The sequence below is a fragment of the Fundulus heteroclitus genome, unplaced genomic scaffold (assembly GCF_011125445.2).
Source record: "Fundulus heteroclitus isolate FHET01 unplaced genomic scaffold, MU-UCD_Fhet_4.1 scaffold_60, whole genome shotgun sequence".
In the NCBI taxonomy this organism is placed as follows: domain Eukaryota; kingdom Metazoa; phylum Chordata; class Actinopteri; order Cyprinodontiformes; family Fundulidae; genus Fundulus; species Fundulus heteroclitus.
In genome coordinates, this window is record NW_023397033.1 from 1,323,586 (window position 1) to 1,350,372 (window position 26,787).

A 26,787-nucleotide genomic window follows, 5' to 3' on the forward strand; every position below is an offset into this window, starting at 1 on the left:
CCTGGCCCGCTACATGCTCATGCTGTCCTTTAATAACTCTCTGGATGTTGCAGCCCACCTGCCATACCTATTCCATGTAGTGACACTACTAGTAGCCACTGGGCCACTGTCCCTAAGAGCCTCTACCCATGGTTTGGTTATTAACATCATTCATTCACTGTGCACCTGCTCTCAGCTCAGCTTCAGTGGTAAGGGCAGATGCATTCTTTACTTGCTGGTTGGTTAGATTTTGAAAACTTTTCTAATGGCCATAAAAGGAAGCCCTGAAGTCAAGACTAGTCCTGTAATACAGCAGATATACACAAATTGAATATAAGCGACTTGTATCTTATGATAAAAGCTGTTTTTGTTGTGTTCAATTATTACAGAGGAGACAAAGCAGGTCCTGAGGCTGAGCCTGACAGAATTTTCATTGCCAAAGTTTTATCTACTGTTTGGCATCAGCAAAGTCAAGTCAGCTGCTGTCATTGCCTTCCGCTCCAGCTACAGAGACCGCTCCTTCTCACCAGGCTCTTATGAGAGGGAAACGTTTGCCCTGTCCTCTCTGGAGACTGTCACTGAGGCCTTACTGGAAATTATGGAGGTCAGATAAATTAATTTGCATATTTTAGGAGGGATGGTTTCTCTCTGTCATAGCTGCAAACTTTCCTTGAAAATGTTTTCCGAACAGATGTGCATCACGATATTTCAATTGAAAGACACTCTGTGTGGCAGATTACCAGTCAGCTGGGTTTTATTCTACGGATCTTTGTCTGCCACAGTAATAGTTTAGAAGGACAAAAAACATCCAAATGAACACATCCTATACAGCTCTCCTTGAAGAGTGTATAGTTGCACATTTGCTTATTTAATTATTTTTCTCTTATGACTCCAGGCTTGTATGAGAGACATCCCAACCTGCAAGTGGTTAGACCAGTGGACCGAGCTTGCACAAAAGTATGTGCCTCTTGATTCTTTTTTAAGGATTTCATTTTATGTGCAAGATTTAGATCATTTGATCTTTGTGGTTGGGTTACAGGTTTGCATTCCAGTACAACCCATCTCTACAGCCCAGAGCACTGGTCGTCTTTGGCTGCATTAGCAAGAGGGTGACTCACAGCCAGATTAAGCAGATCATCCGAATCCTCAGCAAAGCCAGCCCTCTGCTCAGCATAGACCGGGTAAGAGCACTCAGTCACTTGCCACCCAGTGTTCCTTCTGTCTGATCCATCATCATGATGTTTCCCAGTATACTACAGTCCACCACACTGTTGATGATAAAATAGACTTGGTTCTCTATTTATTTCTCCTATGCATCACAAGCTGAGAAACTGTTGGTTGTGAAAAGAAAAAGGTTATTTCTGCTTCTCATTCACACAGAAGTGCACATACATACCTGAGGCTGAGCTTCAGTGACTCAAAAAAATACTGTTATACTGTAGCCTGAACCAACCCTTGAATTTTGACCTTGACACCAAATGTTTCTGCTTGCCTGTCCGTTTCAAATGGCATGCTAGGTTTTACAGTGTAGGCAAAAATGAACTCATAGGCTAGTTTGGGAAAATAGGGGAGCATTTCTTATGCTGTTTTTCTAAGTAATGATGGTTTGCTGACAATGTAATGCCACCTTGGCTATATCAGACTCTTTTAGAAGTGACACAAAATGAATGGTTAATCACATTATTTACTTTTAATTAAAATAATCCAGAATTACTGGAATAATTCTGATCTTACTATGGCAAAAATCTTACTATGCACCTGATGTTACTATGTGAAATGTCTTTAGTGTGCAAAACCATTCTTATCAGAAAGTGTTTCAGTATTGAAAGAATGCTAGAAAACATGAGTCAATCCTTAAATTGCCCAAAAGTGGGTGAAAATTCCAACAGTGCTGCAAAATAATTTCCTACAATCAGACTCTGTTTTTATCAAATGAAGAAGCTGGGCCCGACCAAGTCAAACAAGACTGATCACTTTCTGTGGACTGTGTATTGGTTAATCTGTTCATCATTAGAAGCTACACCAGATTGTTGAAGTAAACCACTATAAGATGACTTTTCTATTTCTCACTGATATCACATGAGAGCTTTTTCGTGAGTACATTCTGTTACTTTAACAATTCGGCTGAGTCTAAAAAGAGTAGCTCCTGGTCTTCCTAAAAGCCATTACCAGGAGAGGTCGTCTCATTTTGCCTTTGTAGGTTTGACCTTATGACAGACAGACCACTGTTGGAGCTGGTGGAAGATCTGCAGGGAGACTCTGTCCACTTCCCAGCAGTCCAGAAACAGATTCAGAGACAGTGTGGTCTTTGCTGATTGTAAACTTTATCAATGCTTTTAAAAGCATCATGGTTGGACAGTGCTCACAAATAGGGCACCAATACCATTTTGATGTTTGTATGTCACTTGAACGCAGCCTTCTCTCTTCCCAACTAGTATTATACATGTTATATAAGTTCATGAAAGTTGCACTATTTTGGCATTTGAGAGCCAAAACTCAGGGTTTAAAAGAGATTATTCAATTGTTAATGTAATTTTACTGTCTTACTGTTGCACTACTATTATACATGTTAGATTTTCATGAATGTTGCACTATTTTGGCCTTTGAGAGCCAAAAGTTTATTCATCTATTGTCACCCATTCCAGGTAGGCAATAAAAAGTTCTACTACCTTAAGTAGTATGCAGTTCTTTATATATATACACACACACATCAAACAAATGGTATCGTTATGGTATCGGTATCGGCAATACTGCACAGCCAGGTATCGGTATCGGGGCCAAAAAATGGCATCGGTGCAACACTAATATATATATATATATATATATATATATATATATATATATATATATATATATATATTAGGGCTGGGCAACGATTAAAATATTTAATATTTAATATTTGCGATTAATCGCGATTAATCGCATTGTATTTACAAACTCCAAGAATGAATTCAAAAGTAGTGTAAAGAGCACTTTTATTTTAATGTTCTGCTGCCATATGAACAAAAGTGTTGTAACATTTGTAGCACTTATCAGTAACACATATTTAGTGTAAAGTTCAACTTAAACATGTAAAACAAAAAAATAGCAATAATAATAAATTAAAGCTTATTGCCACTGACAGGGAATTCTCTTTATGGGAGAAAAAATCTACCAAAAACAGGCAATTTCTGAGGTAACAGCAGGGAGCAGCATTACCATTTTATGTTCAATACCAAAGTTTAACTTGGCAGTGGTTACAACTAACTTGTTTCTGTCATATTCGATGCTGGAAGAACTTTAAACTGAAATGCTTGCTAACTCGATATGCTTGCGTTGCTTGCGTTTATTTGACGTTGACATGCGTTTTTTTGTTGTTGCTTTCTCGCGTGCATATAGTGAATGGCAGGGAAAAACAGGCAAAAATACATGGATACTTTGAAACGAGAAGCGACTTCACCGACGGCGTCTAAGCAGACCCCCCCCCCCGCTCCGCTCCGCACAAAACTTGTTCCGGCCGCCAACTCACCGCCTCGCCTAAGCAAATTCCTGCGGGAAACACCGCCTTCCGCATGTCGGCTTTGTTTTTTCCGGCCAGCACTTTTCTTACTCTGAATCCGAGGTTTGGCTGACAGCAAGGTTATTGGCGCATTATCGCCACCTACTGTTCTGATTCAAACCCCTACACTGCAGCAACAGACCTTCACAAAATAAAAGCATGTGAGCAACATGCGTTAACGCGCGTTAAAGTAAATATCGCCGTTAATAGTCTAATGAGTTAACGCGAAATTAACGCGTTAACTTGCCCAGCCCTAATATATATTTATATATATATATATATATATATATATATATATATATATATATATATATATATATATATATATATACACACACACACATACATACAGTGCCTTGCGAAAGTATTCGGCCCCCTTGAACTTTTCGACCTTTTGCCACATTTCAGGCTTCATATATATATCTTTATATATATATATATATCTTTATATAAAACTGTAATGTTTTGTGAAGAATTAGCAAGTGGGACACAATAATGAGGTGGAGCGAAATTTATTGGATATTTTAAACTTTTTCAGAAATAAAAACTGAAAAGTGGGGCGTGCAAAATGAACCTGTACTTTCAGTGCAGTAAACTCTCTCCAGAAGTTCAGTGAGGTTCTCTGAATTATTCAGTGTTGACCTAAATGACTGATGATGATAAATAGAATCCACCTGTGTGTAGGCAGGTCCGAGATACTGTTGTGGAAAAGTTTAAAGCCAGATTTGGATACAAAAAGATTTCCCAAGCTTTAAACATCCCACGGAGCATCGTGCAAGGGATAATATTGAAATGAAGGGATAATATTGAAATGGAAGTATCAGACCACTGCAAATCTAAGAAGACCTGGCCATCCCTCTAAACTTTCAGCTCATACAAGGAGAAGACTGATCAGAGATGCAGCCAAGAGGACCATGATCACTCTGGATGTACTGCAGAGATCTACAGGTTGTATACTGCACAAATCTGGCCTTTATGGAAGAGTGGCAAGAAGAAAGCCATTTCTTAAAGATATCCATAAAAACTCTCGTTTAAAGTTTGCCGCAAGCCACCTGGGAAGGTGCTCTCGTCAGATGAAACCAAAATCGAACTTTTTGGCAACAATGCAAAACATTATGTTTGGCGTAAAAGCAACACAGCTTATCACCCTGAACACACCATCCCCACTGTCAAACATGGTGGTGGCAGCATCATGGTTTGGAATGCTTTTCTTCAAAAGGGAAAGGGAAGATGGTTAAAATTCATGGGAAGATGGATGGAGCCAAATACAGGACCATTCTGGAAGCAAACCTGTTGGAGTCTGCAACAGACCTGAGACTGGGATTTATCTTCCAACAAGACAATGATCCAAAACATAAAGCAACATCTACCATTGAATGGTTCACAAATAAACATATCCAGGTGTTAGAATGGCCAAGTCAAAGTCCAGACCTAAATCCCATCAAGAATCTGTGGAAAGAACTGAAACAAACAAACATCCAGCCTCACTAAGCTTGAGCTGTTTTGCAAGGAGTAATGTGCAAGGAGTTCTCTGTGGCCTCTTTGTGGTTGTCATTTGCTTGTGGTATTCCAAGGTACTAATAGCTTTTAAAAGTTAAAGAACCAAAGTTCACCTTAAAGAACATGGAATGAGGTTAAATTAGTTTAACTAGTTTAGAACATTTAGTAATGCGTTTCAACCCATTTACAATGCAAATCCTGAGTTAAACAAACATTGTTTGATAAAATAACATTTTACACAATGATTTACTTCAGTAATCAATATTGATTTTTTTGTGGTTTGTTTTGCTTGCTCTATCTCTCTACTCATGGCCATTCCCCCCTTTCCTATTTATGTGTACTGTTCTAGGGTCTGGAGAGCTGTTTGAAGGGACCTGACAATTACAACAGCCAAGTATTAATTGAGGCCACTGTGATCGCTCTGACCAAACTGCAACCTCTACTCAGCAAGGTATAATATTCATACAACCCCAACTGTTTTAGTTTTAAAACCTTTTCACATATCAAATCCCCTTTCTTTTTATATTTTTTCCATGTTTGAAAATAAAAAAATGACATAATAAAATTAATGTTTCAGTGAACCGGGATTTGTCAGATTCTAACATTTAAATCAGAACCTTAACAGTATTCTCGACTGTCATAAACGTGGGAAATTTGTGTCAAGGTTCTATGCTAAATTACAAGCCCTAAAGAAAGATAATATGGAGAATCTGAGATCATCCTGGAACAAAACTCTGAAAAGTACAATTGATTCAGAGACATGGGAGGACATTGTGACTCTGCCTGCTAAAATCTCAGTATGCAACCGTTACAAAGACATGCAGTATAATATTTTACATAATATATACATATCTCCATATATATATATATATATATATATATATATATATAGTAAGTACACACCGGGAAGTTCTCCAAACTGTGCCAAATGTAAAATAACTACAGGGACTAGAATTCACTGTTTATGGGAGTGTAAAATTATAGAGGCATTCTGGCGAGCAGTATGTCAAGAAATTAGCTCCGCTATAGGAAAAACACTTCTCCCTAGCCCAGTCATGTGTCTTCTTGGATTCATACCCAGTCATTTGGATACTCATAAAGAAATTGTGCAATTTCTATTGATGTTGGCCAGAAAATCAATAATGCTTAAATGGGTTGGATCTGATGCCCCTTCGATCCAGCTATGGAAAAATTTGCTTTCTGAAGTTATTGTACTAGAAAGATTGAGATATTGTATGAATGGGAAATCTTATGCTTTTAAAAAAAGATGGGAACGTATTCTTGAATACTTCAAAATTTCAAAGAGGAAAAACTAGTAATGTGAATCTGAATGAAGTGCATGTATAAATTGGCTAGGTTTCTCATATGATGTTGTTATCTATGCACATGCCTCCAATTTTTTGATTTTGTCTTGTTTTCTGTATCAGTGCTGTATAAGTTTTGCCCTGTTACTGTTCTTTCCTTTTCTGTTTTTATTTTGTATAAATGTTTAAAAATACCAAATAAACATAATTCATAAATCAGAACCTTTACTATGCTGCTAAAAAACACACTAAAATAACACATCCTAGATCTGAATGAATCAAATATCCTTATTAAATACTTTGTTGTTTACATAGTTGACAACAAAATCACACAAAAATGATCAATGGAAATAAAATGTATTAACCCATGGAAGCCTGGATATGGACCCACACTCAAAATTAAAGTGGAAACATACTACAGGCGGATCCAACTTTGATGTAATGTCCTTAAAACAAGTCAAAATGAGGCTCAGTAGCGTGTGTGGCCTCCACATGCCTGTATGATCTCTCTACAATGCCTAGGCATGCTTCTTGAGGAGGTGAGGATGGTCTCCTAAGGGGTTCTCCTCCCAGACCTGGACTTTTACATTGCTCTGGCAGTGCTCCTCCTGATTCTCCTTGCACGTAGGAGGAGGTACCAGTCCTGCTGCACGGTTGTTGCCGTCCCATTGCCTCCTCCACATCTCCTGACGTAAACCTTCTTGCCACAGCTCGCATGATGTGCCATCCTGGATGAGCTTCACTTCCTGAGCCACTTGTGTGGGTTGTAGACTCCGTCTCATGCTCCCACTAGAGTGAAAGCACTGCCAGCATTCAAAAGTGACCAAAACATCAGCTAGAATGCATAGGAACTGAGAAGTGGTCTGTGGTCACCACCTGGACAACCACTTCTTTATTGGGGGCGTCTTGCTAATTGCATATAGTTTCCACCTGTGTGATTATCTTGGAGTTACATTGTGTTGTTTAAGTATTCTCTTTATTTTTTAAACAATGCATGAATGTCCCAAAAACTCTAGATACAGACAAAAGTGTGTCATCCTCTAAACTGTAGTTTAGAGGATGACACTCATTGTGGCGCCACAATGTCGGCAATTTTGCGTGCTGTTTGCACAGCAGGTTACAGCAATTGCACAGCAGGTGACAAGTCAGAAATGCAGTAGTACAATGCCGTTATTTAGTGACACTTTCACTTAACTGCCATTCCAGTCTTATCACTCCCTCTTATCCAGGCTTGGTCCATTCTGGACTTATCGCAGTAGTAATAATTGGTTGAGTCATACAACTCAGGCCGATCACAGAGTACCACAATCAGCTTGTCTTCCATGCTGAATGAAAACAGCTTTGTCTCTGCTGCAGCGCTAGAATTGCCTCTGTGGCTTTGCTTAGCGTCGCATCAATCCTATGTTGGCACCTGTGCATAGGAGTATCATGTAAATCTGTCGCTCAGCCTGCCATATTTGCATTCAATGTGAACGTACCTTAATGGATCCGTTTTCCTTTTTACCATTAGTATATGAACCAGAAGTTCAAAGGTCACTGCAGCACCTGCTCAGAGACATTGGATTACTGGACAAATCTACCTAACTATTGACCACCCTTACTTTGATCATTTCATGAGCCTGGAATTAAAACAAGTTTTTAGTCAAATGGTTTAAGAATGATTAGCATTACCGCATCCTTGAGCGCCAGGGCATTTTTTAGATGTGTCTCTTGCCCTACACATCTGAATCTGTAGAGCTCTGCTGATGAGATCATATTGGAGTCAGGTTCCAGGACACCAGCCGGGGGGGATGAAGCAGGAGCTGGTACCGTGGCAAAAAAGAGCGCTGTGTGGTGCAGCACTGCTCAGCTTAAAGGGAGAGCTCAAAAAAAGCTAATTGCAGCTAACGTTAGCTTTTGTTGTTCAGGACGTTTACAGCATCACTGTTGCAGGAACTTTACTGACCTTTTTATGTTGTCCTCAAACATCTATGTCGTACTGTTAACCCTTTTTTGTTTATCTCGTCTATAAAGAGGGTCACATGTTTTATTTTGGCTGTTCTCCAGATGTTAGCAGACTTTAAGACTTCCAGCAACAGCTCATTATTTGGGTCAGGTGTGCAGCTGCAGGGAGGAGACAGGAGTGTTTACCATGTTTCATTTTCTCTCTGCAGATCTTCCACATAGTTTTATCAACTTAGGTTGGGAAGTTTGAATTATTATTATTGACCCACCTGGAAACTGTTTGATGTCACTGATGGGAACAGCATTCTGTTACTGTTGCTGTTAATTTATTTGTTTCCTGTCTAAATAAGTGTTGTGTTTGCAGGATTCTCCAATGCACAAAGCTCTGTTCTGGGTGGCAGTAGCGGTGCTGCAGCTGGATGAAGTCAATTTATACTCTGCTGGAACTGCTCTCTTGGAGCAAAATCTCCACACTCTTGACACAATGCGCATCTTCAATGACAAGGTAGAGCTTACAAGGACTCAAAAAAGCAACGTCTCTCCCTGCTCTCTGTATATTTTGACTCTTTAGAACCTGGTGGCTAAAGCTCTTGTCAAAGACGGAGAACATTTTTGGCAGAACTTGTCTAGTTTCTTTTAGGGCAGACCACAGATGCATGAAATTAACAACAGTACAAACGCTTTAAAAATACTTCTCAGGGCGTATTTTTACATTTTCTTTAACCAATACAGAATATAGCTGCTTGGTTAAGTCACTTTCTGATTTCAGTAGTAACTTTCTTTTAAAGGTAGTCTCTGTAGTATCTCTGTCATTAGCAAGAGATTAGACTTCTTAATGAGTCAAGTCATCAGTGGTGTAGTCACAAAGCTACTGATTTACTATACTGTAGATATACCACAAACTAGCAGAATATCCTTGTTCCTTCTCAGTGACTGTATGATGACTGCCGTTACTTAAAATAAATTTATACACTCAAAACAATTTTAGTTACCTTGTCAGAATTTCTGCTTCACATTTCCACTTATATTATTTTCACTACATGTGCACCATTAATTGTGAACTAGTCAGTGGATTAGTCAATTCATGAGACAGTGATTCGGCACATTCTCTGGGTGTGAATTTGACATGCTGTGCACTCTCGTTCACCTGGCTACTGTGTTGAGTTGCTAGGTGTAATGAGATGCATTTGTGTGAGAACACGGGCTAACTTTAATATCTGTAGCTTTCTTACCTCAGTAGATATTACGCCTCTAAACAAAAGACCTGTGCAGTGGCAGATGCTTTTCCTCTTCTCCCATGCACATGCACAACACTTGTCTTTTCAACTTGTCGCCAAAGGAGGCAGATTTGTGCAAAAACTCTGGAACTTGCTATGCTCCTTTATTAAAGATGACCCTGTAAATACAACTTTCTCATTAAATCTGTTGTTGTTTGATTTTTCAGAGTCCAGAGGAAGTTTTTATGGAAATTAGACGTCCTTTGGAATGGCACTGTAAGCAAATGGATCATTTTGTGGGTCTTAATTTTAGTGCCAACTTCAACTTTGCATTAGTGGGCCACTTACTCAAAGGTAAAACTGATCGTATTTTCACTTTCTTGATTTATCTTTTGGGGTTGTATCAGCCACTAGTATAAATTGAATGGGATTTTCAGCTAGTTAAATTCTGAGTTAATACAGTAAAACTTTGAAAGTTCTTCCACAGTTTTTGACATTGATTGTTGTACGTCAGCACACAGGCTTTTTCTCAGCGTCTTCCCGGAAGGTCTGGGTATTTACGGATCTCATGTTCCACTTGTGTCCCTGCAGGCTACAGACACCCTTCACCTACCACAGTGGCAAGGACAGTGCGGATCCTGCACACACTGTTGGCTCTAACAAGCAAACATCTGAAATGTGACAAGTTTGAGGTCAACACACAGAGCGTGGCCTATTTAGCTGGTACAAAGCAACATGCATGGCATCATTCAGATGTTCACCTTCATATTTCATCATACTGAGCATATTCCCAGACTAATGTGGCTTTCAGACCAAATGCGACAAGCCTGAGCTTTGCACAGGAATCTACGGCTAATTCCATAAAGCTAGAAACAGCAGCTGCTCTGCTACCAGCTATGATGATACAATGATTTTGGGTTAAAACCAGCAATACACCTACACTTGTTTTAGTGACATTAAGAAGAAAAGAGAAGCAAGAGAAAAATCTAAACAAAACATGCTACAATCCATAAAAAGTGGGGTTTGTGAAGCCATTGACTGGCTGCTTTTTGCTTGGACTAGAGCAGATTGATCGATATCCTATCCCTATTGGTGCTAGGATGCATTACAGGCTACCGCATTCATCATAATTTTGACCTGGCCTATTAGCTATACACCATTTGGAGAAGCCTACTACCACCCTCCAGTAGATGGGGTGCAAAGAGGGCAAAACCTTTGCCTTCCTATAACAACGGAGACAAAAACAAATGCAAAGATTTTTGATGCCATTTCATCACAAAGTCATAAACTTATCTGGCCCTGGGTTGTTTGTGTCACTTGGAGGTGCATAGTAGTTACACTGGCCTAAAAACCTAAAGCCAGAGAACAACACAGAACAGGTATTCTGATCCAACAAGGGTAATGACTACCCCAGGTCGCATAGCTCCGGGCATATCCACAGGATAGCAATGTCCCTAACAGAAGGATGCTCAATTCAAAGAAGAGGAACAGAAGCCCTCATGCCAGAGACACAGAAGAGGAGAATGTATTCTTACACCTCCAACCCATCACTGCAGCCACCTTCCAGCAGCAAGAACCCCTAGCAAGTGTCTAAACTGCATTAAATATTGATTACAGTCAGGGTGGTGGAGACACCACTACTTGCTGACAGCCGACTCCCCCATCCCAAAAGCCTTACCTCTGTGAACTGCATCAAAATTCAGATGCAGGATCAAAATAAATCTGTGGAGGGTCAAAGTAAAAGTAAAGTTCAATTATTATTATGAGGAGGAGGGGTTTATTACTATCATTAATAATAATAATCATTTTCTTTATTGTTATTGCTACATACATTCCAATGAAATCCATGCTCTGCATTCAACCCATCTCTCAGGAAGCAGAAGAGCTGCTGCTATGTAGCATCCGGGGCGTTCTAGGGCTAAGGGTCTTGCCCATGGACCCATAGTGGTAGTCAGCGGGGTTTGAACCAGGTACTTGCAGCCTTCTCAGATCGCAAGCAGACTGCTTTAACTACTAGGCCACCACTATCCCCGGGGACTAATGAACACCAAGGCAAAAGTCAACAAATATGAATTTTAACCAGACCACAAATCTTCTTTAAGCTGAACACTCATTTAAACTTGCAGCTCAATACCATTGTTGCACAGTGCATAAAGTGTTTATGAATAGGAACAGGGTTCAGAGGTCAGCGCATCTGCTGCTGTTTTGGGTCTGAAAGCCCTATTAGTGGTTCCCTATAAAGATTATTAGACTGTGATTGTAAACAGACATGATCACTGAACTTCATATTTAATTTATTTTGGTCATGCTTGATGCTAGAGATTACCTTAATCACTCCATTTACTTTTTCTACAGCATTGCTCACTGTATCTGAGGAAGTTAGAAGTCGGTGCAGTCTCAAACACAGGAAGTCACTGCTTATTTCTGAACTGTCTATGGACCCAGTACCCATGGAGACCTACACCAGTCATATCACCAATACCACCTGCAGGTGTGCACATAAATGCAACTTGTTCTATATCCTTCCATGATCCATTAAAGCAAATTAGTTGAAATGTTGTATGTTTGCTTAAAATGCTTCATTTCTAGAACTGTGCAAGAACCACAGCCATGGACATCACCTCAAGTTTCAGAACGTTATCTTTCTACCCATCATTACCCCACAATGGGCCAGATCAGCCCACGAACACGCAAATCCATGAGCCTGGACATGGGCCAACCGTCACAGGCCAACACAAAGAAACTTCTTGGTATGGATTAATAAAGTATTATTGAATTGAATGTGCCTATTTGTCAACAGTACTGTTTAATCCCTCCCACATAACAGTATCCATTTAATTCTTGTGGATCTTGCTAAATGATTTTCTAATGTATACATTGTCTGCGTGTTGGCCAGGCACCAGAAAGAGCTTTGACCATCTCATATCAGACTCTAAAGCACCCAAAAGACCAGAGATGGAGTCTGGGATGACCACCCCTCCGAAGATGAGGCGTGTAGCAGAGAATGAGATTGGTAACAGAACAGACAAACTGAACATTCCATACTCTGCATACTGAACACACATTGACAGTCTACGATGTGCATGAAAAAAATACAGCAAAAAAATGTTTCTATTGACTTACACACACGACTGTGGGGGGTGGTGTGCTGCTGACCTCGACTCGGGACGTCGTGCGTCAGTGGGTGGAATACTTCGAAGACCTCCTTAATCCCGCCAACACGTCTTCCATTGCGGAAGCAGAGCCTGAGGACTCTGGGTCGGGTTCTCCCATCTCTGGTGCTGAGGTTGCCGAGGTTGTTAAAAAGCTCCTCGGTGGCAAGTCCACGTGGCTCTGCAGCATTGTGTGGACATCGGGGGCAGTTCCCCTGGATTGGCAGACTGGGGTGGTGGTCCCCCTATTTAAAAAGGGGGACCGGAGGGTGTGTTCCAATTACAAAGGAATCGCACTCTTAAGCCTCCCTGGTAAGGTCTATTCTGGGGTTCTGGAAAGGAGGGTCCGTCGGATAGTCGAATCTCGGATTCAGGAAGAGCAGTGTGGTTTTCGTCCTGCCCGTGGAACACTGGATCACCTCTACACCCTCAGCAGGATCCTGGTGGGGGCATGGGAGTTTGCCCAACCAGTCTACATGTGCTTTGTGGATCTGGAGGCATTTGACCGTGTCCCCTGAGGGATCCTGTGGGGAGTACTCCGTGAGTATGGAGTACCGGGCCCTTTAATAAGGGCTGTCAGGTCTCTGTACGACCAGTGTCAGAGTCTGGTCCGCATTGCCGGCAGTAAGTCGGACTCGTTTCCGGTGAGAGTTGGACTCCGCCAAGGTTGCCCTTTGTCACAGATTCTGATTCATAACTTTTATGGACAGAATTTCTAGGCGCAGCCAAGGTGTTGAGGGGATCCGTTTTGGTTGCCTTAGGATTGCGTCTCTGCTATTCGCGGATGACGTGGTCCTATTGGCTTCATCAGGACGTGATCTACAGCTCTCACTAGAGCGGTTCACAGCCGAGTGCGAATCGTCTGGGATGAAAATCAGTGCCTCCAAATCCGAGACCATGGTCTTGAACTGGAAACGGGTAGAGTGCCTCCTCCGCGTTGGGGAGGATGTGCTGTCCCTAGTGGAGAAGTTCAAGTATCTTGGGGTCTTGTTCAGGAATAAGGGGAAGATGGAGCAGGAGATCGACAGGCGGATTGGTGCGGCGTCTGCTGTAAAGCGTGCGCTGTACCGATCCGTTGTGGTGAAGAGAGAGCTGAGCCAAAAGGCGAAGCTCTCGATTTACCGGTCGATCTACGTTCCTACCCTCATCTATGATCACGAGCTTTGGGTCGTGACCGAAAGAACAAGATCCCGGATACAAGCGGCTGAAATGAGTTTTCTCCGTAGTGTGTCTGGGCTCTCCCTTAGAGATAGGGTGAGGAGCTCAGTCATCCGGGGAGGACTCAGAGTAGAGCCACTGCACCTCCATGTCTAGAGGAGTCAGTTGAGGTGGCTCGGGCATCTGGTTAGGATGCCTCCTGGACGCCTCCCTGGTGAGGTGTTCCGGGGCACGTCCCACGGTAGGAGGCCCAGGGGAAGACCCAGGACACGCTGGAGGGACTATGTCTCTTGGCTGGCCTGGGAACGCCTTGGGATTCCCCCTGAGGAGCTGGCCTAAGTGGCTGAGGAGAGGGACGTCTGGGCCTCCCTACTGAAGCTGCTACCCCCGCGACCCGACCCCTGATAAGCGGAAGAAGACGGACGGACCTACGCACATGTGGCCAACTCTTCAGTACTTGGGGCTTAAGCATTCTGTTTTGAAATGGTTCTTTTACACACATATCTATGCTTCTGATCAGAACTATCCTTGACTAAAGTGCAGTGATCAGTTCTCTCTTGGCTGACTTAGCAAGATGCATTCAGTGGTGTGAAAAAGGAAGAAGGTTGAATATACCCGTCACACTGCTTCTGATGTGGATTCCCCTTTGGCCTGTTTTCTATGTTTTCTTTTTAAACTTTCCCTTTATAATTCTGATCCTTATTGTTACTATTAAAGAGACACAAAGAATTGGAAATTCTCACCTTCGAAAAGTGTCTGTATCAGAGTCCAATGTTCTACTGGACGAGGAGGTACTGACTGACCCAAAAATCCAGGCTCTTCTGCTCACTGTGCTGGTATGTACTCAAACTCTTTGTATAGATGACGTAGTGCCTCCAACCTATTACTGTACTTATCAAACTTTGTTTTCTTCTCCAGGCCACCCAGGTCAAATACACCACTGATGACTTTGACCAACGGATTTTGTATGAGTACTTAGCTGAAGCTAGTGTTGTATTTCCAAAGGTTTTTCCAGTTGTGTAAGTTTTAAATACTGTATTTCTCACATGGTCAGTTTATGCACTTGAAATGTCCTTTGTTGTGAATTTGCCTTTTCACTAAAAACACATTTTTTAGTTATTTTTTTACATTTAAGTTATTAGATTCAGAGTTCCAGGCTAAACATGCACATCACAGTTCTTGAGATTTCTCTGACAAAGAAACCCATACCACCATCTAGGGCTAGTCAAAAGCTAGTTGGATCAGAAATCAGGATCCCAATATCCATTAGGTAATATTTGTCCTCTTAGCAATTTGTTCTGGTTTTGCTTTTTTTCAAACTTGCAATATTTCAGCTCATGCAAACTTTAGGATCAGGCCAAGATTACTTGGGTAAATTAAAAAAAGTTTATTATTATCCACAAGCAGCAAGAGCACTGAGAGGGTCTATTGTAATCGGATTTCTTCTTCTTACTTTTATTTTAGGGGGCCTGAGCATACTCAAAAACTCACCAAACTTTGCACAAAATTCAGTCCCCATCAAAATGTTTCTTTTAATTTAAAAGGGTGTGACCAAATGGCTCTAGAGAGGCCTCTAAACTCACCAGGCCAACAGAGATAATGTATAACATTTGAAATTTGGTACAGAGATGGGGGGCTGGACAGTGGCTTCCACTACTTTGACTGCGGGTGACATTTATATCTCTGTAGCTTTGTATTTGAGATCAATGGGTCAAGCTAGGACGCAACTTGTTGGCATAGTTTTTGCCGTGAGGAGGCCCTGGCAGTGGAGGATATGACATTGATTCTTCATTTAACTTGTAAGTTACATCACCAAAGATGTAAAATACATTGAATTAATTGTAAAGAACACTGAACAATTTCAAAAACTTTGCCAAGAGCATGCATCTTTTCCTTGCCACTGGAGCAGTAAATATCCTCCTCCGCTCACCACTACCCCCTCTGTGAGTATGGCTTCTCAACTGTGGTTCAGCTGAACACACAGAAACAGACTCACCGTTGATTCTGACCTCAGAAGTTGCTTTGTCTTCTATAACTTAAGACTTTGAGGATCTTATCAGGAGTAAAGAGTAAAGAATGCTCAGATTCTCCCACTGATTTCTTTTGACTCTACTTTGGAATCTTGGTGTCACACCTATTTTTTCAATACTTACATACTGATAAGTAATCAGAAGAAAGTGTTATTTCATACACTTGAATCCTTAGGTTTTGTATGGTTGAATGTATTTTGAGTTTGTGTAAATAATATATCTAGTTAAAGTTTCAGTGAGAGGATTCTCGGCCAAAGTTAGAGAATATAAGTAGCTGTCCTTTTTATTTCATGTATTTTGCATTAGAACGGCAGTTTGTTAATTAATATTTCAGCTTCATGATTTATGCTTGAATAATGGACTAATTAGTTTTAACATGTTATTTTTGTGACTAGGTACTTAGCCTAAACTACGTATTGTGTCTTTTTAGATACCAAGAAAGGCTAATCAGCCTTTCTTGCTTGTCCATATTGGTACTGGTATGAGCAGAGCCATGGCCATTTTATCATGCCTTACAAGTAGGTCAGAAGCAGGTGGGGGTGAGGTACTTTGGTCGCTCTGTTTCCGTCTCCTTGTCTCAGTTCCTTGTCAAGAGTCGCACCTGCTGGCTCCCCCGCCCTCAAAATATTCAAAAGTTAGACACTGTGGGTTCTGTGTGTCGGGCTGGGTGCTTGGATGTGTGGTGACTCAGTTCTGGCGGCTGCTTCATGGGGCCTGTGCTCCATGGCTCTATTGGGGCCGCGATAAGGGGGGCGGGCGCACCTGGACCTGGGTCTCTGGGCCCAAGGGTGGATCCGCTCTGGCATAGCTGGCTACCGGCGGGACCTGTTCCAAGCTCTACAAAAAACACAGATATCACTGTCCAAATCATATTTGTGTACTAAAGGTAGAGTCGGTAACTGTGCAGGCACTCCTGCTCTTACCTGCTCTTCCACTCTTCAAGGGGATTGCGTAAAAAAAATCTCCCAAATCCACTCTGGTCTTATTTGTCTCTACTTTCTTCTCATATACTTCTATGCGGTTTGCTTCTTGAGACTCTCAGCCATGTTCAAAGTATACAGTGAGAACAGTGGAACTACATCCATCCCTCCATTTTCCATCACGCTTATTCATGTTGGGGTCGCGAGGGCTGCTGGTGCCTATCTCCAGCATTCAATGGCCAAGAGGCGGGGTACACCCTGGACAGGTTGCCAGTCTATCGCAGAGCGGAGCTACAATGAATGGCTAACACCGAAGCTCACTGCTAAGCTAACCGGATACATAAACACTAAACAGTGTTTAGATACTGAACACTGTCTAGTGTGCAGACAGCAAGCGGAAACTAACAAAAAACATGCATGCACATTGGCGTTATGTGAGCACGACCTCCTTTTCTGAATACATTATGTATTGACTACTTTCAGGATGGAAGGATGATTTTACCCAGTTTAACAAAAAGTGTTTCTGAACAGAATTACCAACTATAGGTTTAAACATATAAAAAATGGATTGCATTTCTTTGAGTTTGTGGGGTTCTAACAGCTTTCTGAGAATATCCTCTATGACCAGCACCTACTGGTTTATTTGTTCCCTTTAAACTGTAAACCAGGTGAGAGTTTCCTGAGGGTTTGATCCTTTCAGTTGGCTTTAGTTGGTCTTATGAATTCTGTAGTCTCTGATCCTTAGTCTTTCAGTCATGGAAAAAAAATATTGCTGAAACCAGTATGTTAGATCTAATTTCAACTGTATGTATCTAACTCCAACTGTATGTATATATATGTATGTATGTATGTATGTATATATATATGTATGTATGTGTATATATATATATATATATATATATATATATATATATATATATATATATATATATATATATATACACACACACACACTCACCGGCCACTTTATTAGGTACCCCATGCTAGTAACGGGTTGGACCCCCTTTTGCCTTCAGAAGTGCCTCAATTCTTCGTGGCATAGATTCAACAAGGTGCTGGAAGCATTCCTCAGGGAGTTTGGTCCATATTGACATGATGGCATCACACAGTTGCCGCAGATTTGTCTGCTGCACATCCATGATGCGAATCTCCCGTTCCACCACATCCCAAAGATGCTCTATTGGATTGAGATCTGGTGACTGTGGAGGCCATTTGAGTACAGCGAACTCATTGTCATGTTCAAGAAACCAGTCTGAGATGATTCCAGCTTTATGACATGGCGCATTATCCTGCTGAAAGTAGCCATCATGTGTTGGGTACATTGTGGTCATAAAGGGACATGGACATGGTCAGCAACAATACTCAGGTAGGCTGTGGCGTTGCAACGATGCTCAATTGGTACCAAGGGGCCCAAAGAGTGCCAAGAAAATATTCCCCACACCATGACACCACCACCACCAGCCTGAACCGTTGATAAAAGGCAGGATGGATCCATGCTTTCATGTTGTAGACGCCAAATTCTGACCCTACCATCCGACTGTCGCAGCAGAAATCGAGACTCATCAGACCAGGCAACGTTTTTCCAATCTTCTATTGTCCAATTTCGATGAGCTTGTGCAAATTGTAGCCTCAGTTTCCTGTTCTTAGCTGAAAGGAGTGGCACCCGATGTGGTCTTCTACTGCTGTAGCCCATCTGCCTCAAAGTTCGACGTACTGTGCGTTCAGAGATGCTCTTCTGCCCACCTTGGTTGTAACGGGTGGTTATTTGAGTCACTGTTGCCCTTCTATCAGCTCGAACCAGTCTGGCCATTCTCCTCTGACCTCTGGCATCAACAAGGCATTTCCGCCCACAGAACTGCCGCTCACTGGATGTTTTTTCTTTTTCGGACCATTCTCTGTAAACCCTAGAGATGGTTGTGCGTGAAAATCCCAGTAGATTAGCAGTTTCTGAAATACTCAGACCAGGCCTTCTGGCACCAACAATCATGCCACGTTCAAAGTCACTCAAATCACCTTTCTTCCCCATACTGATGCTCGGTTTGAACTGCAGGAGATTCTCTTGACCATGTGTACATGCCTAAATGCACTAAGTTGCCGCCATGTGATTGGCTGCTTAGAAATTAAGTGTTAACGAGCAGTTGGACAGGTGTACCTAATAAAGTGGCCGGTGAGTGTGTATATATATATATATATATATATATATATATATATATATATATTGTATTCGATACAACTTTGTCTCTGAGTTGTTTGGTGAACTCCTTGGTCTTAAGTGTGACACCTCTTGCTTAGTGGTGCTTCAGCCTCTATGGCCTTTTAGAAAAGATGGGTTTATAGATCGTGTGACACTTGGATTATACACAGGTGGACTTTTCAATACCTGTGACTTTTTAAGGTAATTGTTTGCACCAGAACTTTTCAGGGCCATCCACTAAGACAGTTTTTAGCAAATCCCTGACAGTTATATTTCAAAACATTTAGATTACGGTCAAAATGTAGCCGAATAGGCATTGACCAAAGGGAAGTGAATACTTGGGCAACACACTGTAGATACCATTGTAGATTATTTAGACCTATTTAGAAGCACAAAAGCTCTTCAACTAAAAGGTTTTTCTCCTATGTGTTGTGCCAGTTCAGACGTGACAGAAAGTTTGCATCAATTCGGGACGTAACGGACTGCGTTACCCATGATGCAATGTGGTCAAAATGGCCACCAACTCCCATCACGCAACACGGCAAAATGGCCGCCGATCAAGATAAGGTTGCTATGGTGATGGCTATAAAAGCCGATCACACACGAAAATCTTTCTTCTTCCCTGGCTGTTAGCCAACCCGAGAAGACACAGCTGTTTCCGTTGGGGTGATTCCCCGCCACGTGTTCGATTGCTCGCTGGACCGAGATTTTTCGACGCAACGGTTATTCCCTGCTTGTTATAACAGGAGGTCGACTTAAATAAGTACTTTTAAATTCCCTCTGATCAAAAGACTGAGAGACGCCGCATCTCCCACTGATCGAAGAGGACCCCGCTTTGTCTGGCCAACAAAGCGACTGACTGTTGAACCCGGTGGAAGAAACGAAGGAGCTTCTTCCCCGTGCCGCTGCAGCCTGTGGACAACTGCGCTCGTCGAGGCGCGTCCAGAAAGCCACACTCGGAGCGCTCCAAATCCAGCCCCGAGGCACCTCAAAGTAACGGGGTTTTCCCCCTTTTATTTCTGTTTCACCAACAGGGTGTTTAGAAGTGCCTGGGCAGGCGTAGAACTTTGTAGGTGTTGGTTAATGCTTTTATTCCACGACGAAGTTGGAATTATTTTGCTGAACATTTTCTTTGTATGTGCATGCATTTTGCAATTGATTTTGCTGTTTGATTTGTGATTCATCAATAACCCCGCCGTGGGTTACTGCTTCATTTATTTTCATCTTTTCCCCTGCTTTCCCCCCCCCTCTCTCTTTTCGCTCTTCTTATCGATTTAATCTTTTGTCCGAGCAAGTCGCGGGCTTTGCTTTAAACTCCCAGTTAGCTGCCCCCTCTCGAAGCGAGGCATTATCCTATCAGCGTAAGCGTGGTTACGTCATTAGGACCTCCCCTCATACGTCATCGTAGCAGCCATCTTGGGAGGGTGACGTATATCTGAACTGTAGGTAGCTTAGCTGAACTAGCTTTGTGTAAGACATCAAAGCGTCCAGTGAGATTCCCGAAGCTGTTCTGTCTGTCAATGCTGATACGTGAAATGCCGGTGTTTCGAGGGCGGTGTTAAACAACTTTGAGTTAAGATCTGCTAACCGCTCATTTTAATCCATTGTTTATTTTGTTTTGTTCTTTATTTCCACATATATATTTTGCATGTTTTAGTTTAGTAATGAGTAAGAATTCCAAAGTTGTTTGAATCAGAGAATTACTGTAACAGGGAATTGCTTTTGGTTCAATAAAACCACGACTGCGGAATAGACATTGTTTTGTGTTCAGTCCAATTCACGGTTACATGGTTATTCAGAAATCAGAGCTAACCTCCTTTGGAGTTAACATCTGATATTAATACAGAGACAATATCATTGGATGGTGATAAGGGATAAGGATTTAAACTCTAATTGCAGTTACATTGGGGTTCTCACAGCCTGCTGGATAAACCTGGTCGGTTAACAGTCCGACCTGATCATTTATTCCAGCATAAATGAGTTCATAACAGCAAGTTAACTAATGCATTAGTGGTATAAATACTTATAAGCTTATAGCTAACATCACCACCATTTGAACTATATTTGTTATAGCGAATTTTTGAGTTGAATGATTTATTATTTAAATTATAATACCAAATTATAATTAATAATAATAATAAGCATATTCAACCAGCTTATGGCATAACATAAATTGGCTTTTCCCGGTGTGGGCTGGAGTCTACTTATTGGCGTTCCTTTAGACTAAATCGAATAACCAGCAACTTATGAATTGAATGAACACAATCCATATTCCAGCATTTTGACTGCTCACCTTGCCAAAAGGACTATTCAGTCATAATTGATTAATGAGGTATCATTACTAAATATATACGTGTTTGTGGTGGTTTGAGGTTGTTAACCTGAGGTTTGAATATTGATTTCTGGACTGGAAGTCAGCTAGATTGAAATACACAGCAGCCAGCGTCTGCTACTTGTCAATCAGAGTCTGTGTCGTGTTCTGCTTTGAAAAGAGAGACCTTGCCTCCATCTGGTGGACGTTGTTTGTAATTGCAGCATAATTGTTTGAAAGAGGGACACGATTCCCCATCGGCTGGACATTGTGTGCAATTACGGCTCAGTCTTCCCAAAGTGAAGGGCACCCTGCCTCCATCTGGTGGCCAGGATAGGTAGTTGCAGTCACGGTTTTAAAGACAGCTTAGATCGCTCAGTGTTTTTTTTCCCCAACTTATTATCATATCTTAATTTTTTTTCCCTTTTGAATTTTTTATTTACTTTTATTATTATTTTATTTTTCTTTTCTTTCCTCCCTTATACCCTTCTGCTCATCATAAGTGGTCAAAATTGAGCTGTGATTTTGAAACTAAGGTTGCAATTTAGCGGTTTTTAACTGTCATTCTTTGCCACCTCTGAAGCTCCAAAACACTTTGCTATTTTCCACACATGTGTAGAGCACCTGTTCTGAAATAACTTACATCACAAACAAAGCCACAGCTTTATCATTAATTACTGGCCGAAAGGTTAGTGGTCCATGTCACTCAAAGTTAATATTCTCAAAGTTAAACAAGCATATTAACCGTTCCTAAAACTAAGGAGTTGTAAGTCGCAGGGTTGATTTTCCCTTGCGCAGCCTAATTAAACGCACATATTTGAATCCACTTCCCGCGGTAAAGTGAGTCATAGTGCGTGTTTGCTGTTAACAGTTAAAGTGAAGCCACTTAACAGTTGTTGTTAGCAGTTTGTTGTTTAGCGCTAAGCTAAATTAAAGTGTATGCGTTGTTGCTTAGTGCTAAGCTAAAATACAGCGTTATTTGTTGTCTGTCGTTTAGCGCTGAGCTAAACTACAGTGTTGTTACTTGTTGTGTTGTTATCCATAGCTGACACAGAATGGATAGTGAAGATTCCTCAGTGTTTAGGTCTGAAGGAGCTGAAGGTCCAAACCATTCCATTGGAATGGAGGCCCAGGATGTCATTAGCTCACTGCTTAAAATGACACCGGACGAACAAACCCGTCTGAATCAGTTTAGCATAGAAGACTGTGAGAGGAGAATTCAGGAATTGGTGGAGGAGGTCCAGAGCAAACCTAAACATAGATTGGTAGCAGATGTTTTGGGTGAATTAACTGCGTTATACCACCGAAGGTTAACGCTAGAGACCAATCTGCGTAACAGAGAGGTTGAGAGGCGTGCTTTAGCTGAGGAAAGAATCAGGGAGCTAGAACAGAGAAGTGTTCAGGGCAGCTGTCATCCCACAGAGGAGCGAGAGGAGGATCGCATTAGCTTGCAGACAGAAGGATCTGAGTGTGAGAACTCCAAAGGAAAACATGGAGATCACACCTGGAGGACATTGGATGAACTGGGCCCTCAGACACCTTCTGAGCGAAGGGTAAGCGAAGGTCAGGACAGATATAGCAGTGTGATACAGAAAGAAATGCCTAAACAACTTACGGTGGCAATCAGGACTGATCCACATGATGTAAATCATGGGAAAACACCTGCTTCCCACCTGACCCCTGACACGGCTCGCTATGATCTTTTCCCCCCACCAGGGCGACGAGAGCACCGTTCCTGGGACACAGGTGAACCCCACTCCTCTGAACTGCGTCCACAGACAAGAGTTCATGACAGGGGGGGTCCCCCGGCGTCCCACGAACGGCCGCCGATGCCAGGTAGGTGGTCAGAACTGGAGCCTCCCTCCCACCGTGGTTACCACAGGCAAGAGTCGTCAGGAGAGGACTCAGATGGACCAGCTCCGATCCCTGAACAGGGACTGCGGATGCGTCAACTTGAGTCCCTGGCCCGAGACATAGAGCGTTTTGATCCTAGCAATACAGAATCCACCATTGATGACTATCTCAGAGAGGTAGAGCGCTGTCTGCTAGACTTATATAGCCCCTCAGCTCGAGAAAAGTTGAAGCTTATCTGGAAAACCACGTCCAGAAGTGTCCATGTTTTCATAGAAAGCCTCCCTCCAGCTACACGTGACCGTTATTCAGCTCTTTGTCAGGCTTTAAGAGAAGAATATTCTGTGTTTACAGACCCAGCTTCTGCAACTCTTGGAGCTTTTGCAATTCAGCAAAAGAGAACTGAAGCACCAAAAGAGTACTACCGTCGCTTGCGGGCTGCTTACTTTCAGGGACGAAATGCTCCCGGCTTGGAGGAAGACCACACTTTCAAATCTTTGTTCCTCCATAATCTTCATGAAAGCGTGCGTTATGAGGTTACCATGCATTGTAGAACCAAGAAACTTACCATGCAGGAAATCAGGAAATACGCGCAGGTGGCATGGGAAACACGTGTCCGGCCCAACAAAGGAGCCGATAGTGATAAAAAGGTTCTGCAGATTCAAGCCGAACCAGAAAAGAGTTTAGGTCTGGAGGGACATGAGATGCCTCCCTTCAAACCTAAAACTAGATTTGGTCCTAAGAAGCAACATGGTTTTGAGCCGCAGCAGAAGAAAGCTTCCCAGGATAGGAGAGGTCAGCATGGCAGCATGGAAGGTGAGAGGTTTCAAAAATGGCACAGGCCGGATCCAGATCGATACGGTAAGCAAACTGACAGGCCAGAAAAGCCGAAAAGCACACATGACAACAAAGGCTGGAACCTGCACATGGAGGAGTCAATGAGAAAGGAGATAGAGGAGACTTTTCGCAGGTTGCTCGCCGAAACAGTGCATCAGATCGCGCCGCAGCCGTCCCAGCCATCACCCAATCCTGCCGACCCTCCAGGTAAGCCAGGCCCAAAACCCCAGCCAGCATGACTAGGCGTGGAGCAGGCTTCCCCTTCTAACAGAGTTTATCTGATTAAGGGGGGGGACCAACCGAAAATTCACCAACAACCTTCTAAGATCCCATCAACAGGTGATCAGAATGCCACTTTTCTAAGGTTTTTAGGTGAGCTAAACCATCATGAAAATGCACACCGCTTATACTGCTCGACAGTTATCGGAGGATGTGTAACTGCAAATGCTCTTTTAGACACGGGTTCCGAGATCAGTCTAATGCGCTCAGATTTGTTTGATGAGGTGACCAGAGCTATGGTGTCTCTTGGGAAACCGTTCCAGGTGGAGACCTGTAACGTGGGCATCACTAGCTACACTCAGGATCAGTCATGCATCACCAAACGGGCGTGGTTAGACATCACTTTCCGTGACATGACCCTGGTGCACCCCATCTACATATGTACCTTGGACACAGAACCTTTTCTTGTGGGTCAGGACCTGTTGAACAGGTTAGCCCCACTCATTGACTGCTATCATGGTCATCTTTGGGCCCAAGTGGGGACTCCAAAGCCCCTCACTTCTGGAAGTGGACTGTCCGTCCCCATCAACCAGGTGACATGCTCCGAGGAGCCCAAAGAACTTTTAGCACCATTTCTGCCTTCAACAGAGCCGATTTCCAAATCCTCTGACACACCACCGCTTCTCAGAGATCAGAGAACTTCTCTCAGCAGCCACACATCTTTCCTCTGCTCACTTAAACACTCTGGAGTTGAACCCTATAACCCCAGAGTGGCTGAAGGTGTGCACCTGGAAAGCACATTCATGCCAGATGTGCTGCTGGCTCTTTGGTCAGAGAAATCTGCGATCAGCAGAGATCTGTACAGCTCTCTGTGCCGTGGAAAGCCCCATCTGGCTGAAACAAAACACAGCCACTATTTGCTCTCAGCAGACTGGCCTCGCCGGCTTCTGAAAGCAACGGGGGTGTGCATACTTTATGCACAGATTGGCACAAGACAGCTCTCTCATCCTTTCAGCATTGTGGAGAATTTACATCCTCCAGTATTTGTTGGTGCTGATCTTCTGGTACGGCTGGGTGCACAGCTGGACACTTGTAACCAGGTCCTGTGGGCCCAAGCTCACATGACCCCAAGTTCCTTCCTGGGCACCCCTGAAGCCATGCGATCAGGGCAAACCATCCCACAGGCTTGCCAGGTGGCTAGCGAGACAAACATGCTAATACCACCACAGACTGCAGGTGTATCTATTAGATTAGCCATCCTGAAAGGACAACAAATACAGAGCACACAGGTTTTCTTTCAACCCCTTTCTTATTTCCAGGAATCCAACCTGGTCGCCCGGGGCACACCCCTGCTTGAGCTGAACAATCGCTCAGCTTACCTGTTAGTGGAGAATCCAACCCACATGCCGATCCAAGTGGTGGCGAAGAAACCTCTTGGGGTGCTCATCGAAAGCTCTTTCCACGACTTTGAGCTGAGCATTCCCGTCATCGGAGACCTGCCCTTATCCTTGACCGGCAGACAGGACTCTCCAGACACTGTGTTTACTTTTCCTTCCAACATGATCCAAATCAGGCGACATGAAGCTCTGCCTGCTGGATCCATTTGTGGTGCAACGCTTGAAGCTGAAGGAAATCTGTTGGTGTATGCGACAGCAACCAACCCAACAGAACCAGCACCAAATCAACCAGAGAACCGGGACTCACCCACTGAGCCCTGCCCTGGCTTCGAAACAGAAATTATGCAACAGCTGGGAAAAGCTGATGCACTGACCACTGAAACGGAGGAAACAGCACTTAAGGAGCTGTTTTATGAGTTTCAGCCCATTCGGCCCAAAGATTCAAACGAACTTGGGATCACACTGACACACGTCCATGACTCACCAGTAGGAGAACACAGAAGCTGCAAAGCTAATCTGACAACTCTCCCACAGGTGACGTCCCGGCCTTCAACGGCCCAGGACACCCAGGAGTATGTACAAGGCTGCTTAACCTGCAGCCAGTTACAACCCACACGACCACTAGACCAAGCCCTGCTTCAGCGAAGGGGGGTTATATTTCCGTGGTCACATTTGCAGACTGACTGGATAGGTCCAGTCCCCAAATCGTCAAGAGGTAACAGATATCTTTTGACAATAACAGGCAGTTTCACAGAATGGGTCGAATGTTTGCCGGCACCGAATGACACCGCTGTCACCACAGCAGCCCTGCTGCTAAATCACGTTTTCAGCCGGTGGGGCCTTCCCCTGTCCATCGACTCGGACAGAGGAACGCATTTCACGTCAAACATCTTGACCGTGCTTTCTGACAGGTTGGGCGTGGAAGTTAAATTCCATATCCCCTACCGCCCACAGTCATCCGGACAGGTGGAGCGAATGAACTGCACCGTGGTCAGCATGTCAAAGGAACATGCCAGCAGCCATGACAGGGACCGGGATACAAAGCTTCCCCTGGTCCTAATGCTAGTCCGCTCTACCTCACCATGCTCCACAGGGGTGACACTTTTCCAGATGATGACAGGAAGACAAAGGACACTTCCCCTGAATCTCATCTACCAGCCCGAAGACGTCAGTGTGACAACCATCTACACTGCACACCAGTGCGTCACTGACTTAAAAGACCGTCTCCGAACGACT

At 43.0% G+C, this 26,787-nt stretch overlaps 1 protein-coding gene across 2 annotated transcripts in view; it reads left to right on the top strand.

The window, feature by feature from the left end:
* nf1a (neurofibromin 1a) overlaps positions 1–26,787 on the top strand; it is a gene marked incomplete at its 3' end in the record, with an annotated part of 324,294 nt that overhangs the window by 291,526 nt on the left and 5,981 nt on the right. For both annotated transcript variants that reach the window (XM_036133286.1, XM_036133287.1), the window contains 13 exon segments: positions 1–188; positions 369–583; positions 875–936; positions 1,019–1,160; positions 5,367–5,468; positions 8,630–8,770; positions 9,710–9,836; positions 10,074–10,205; positions 11,838–11,973; positions 12,072–12,232; positions 12,379–12,495; positions 14,510–14,628; positions 14,711–14,811. The exon segment at positions 1–188 is cut by the window's left edge and continues 92 nt beyond it. In XM_036133286.1, coding sequence (XP_035989179.1) covers positions 1–188; positions 369–583; positions 875–936; positions 1,019–1,160; positions 5,367–5,468; positions 8,630–8,770; positions 9,710–9,836; positions 10,074–10,205; positions 11,838–11,973; positions 12,072–12,232; positions 12,379–12,495; positions 14,510–14,628; positions 14,711–14,811 — 1,743 coding nt within the window.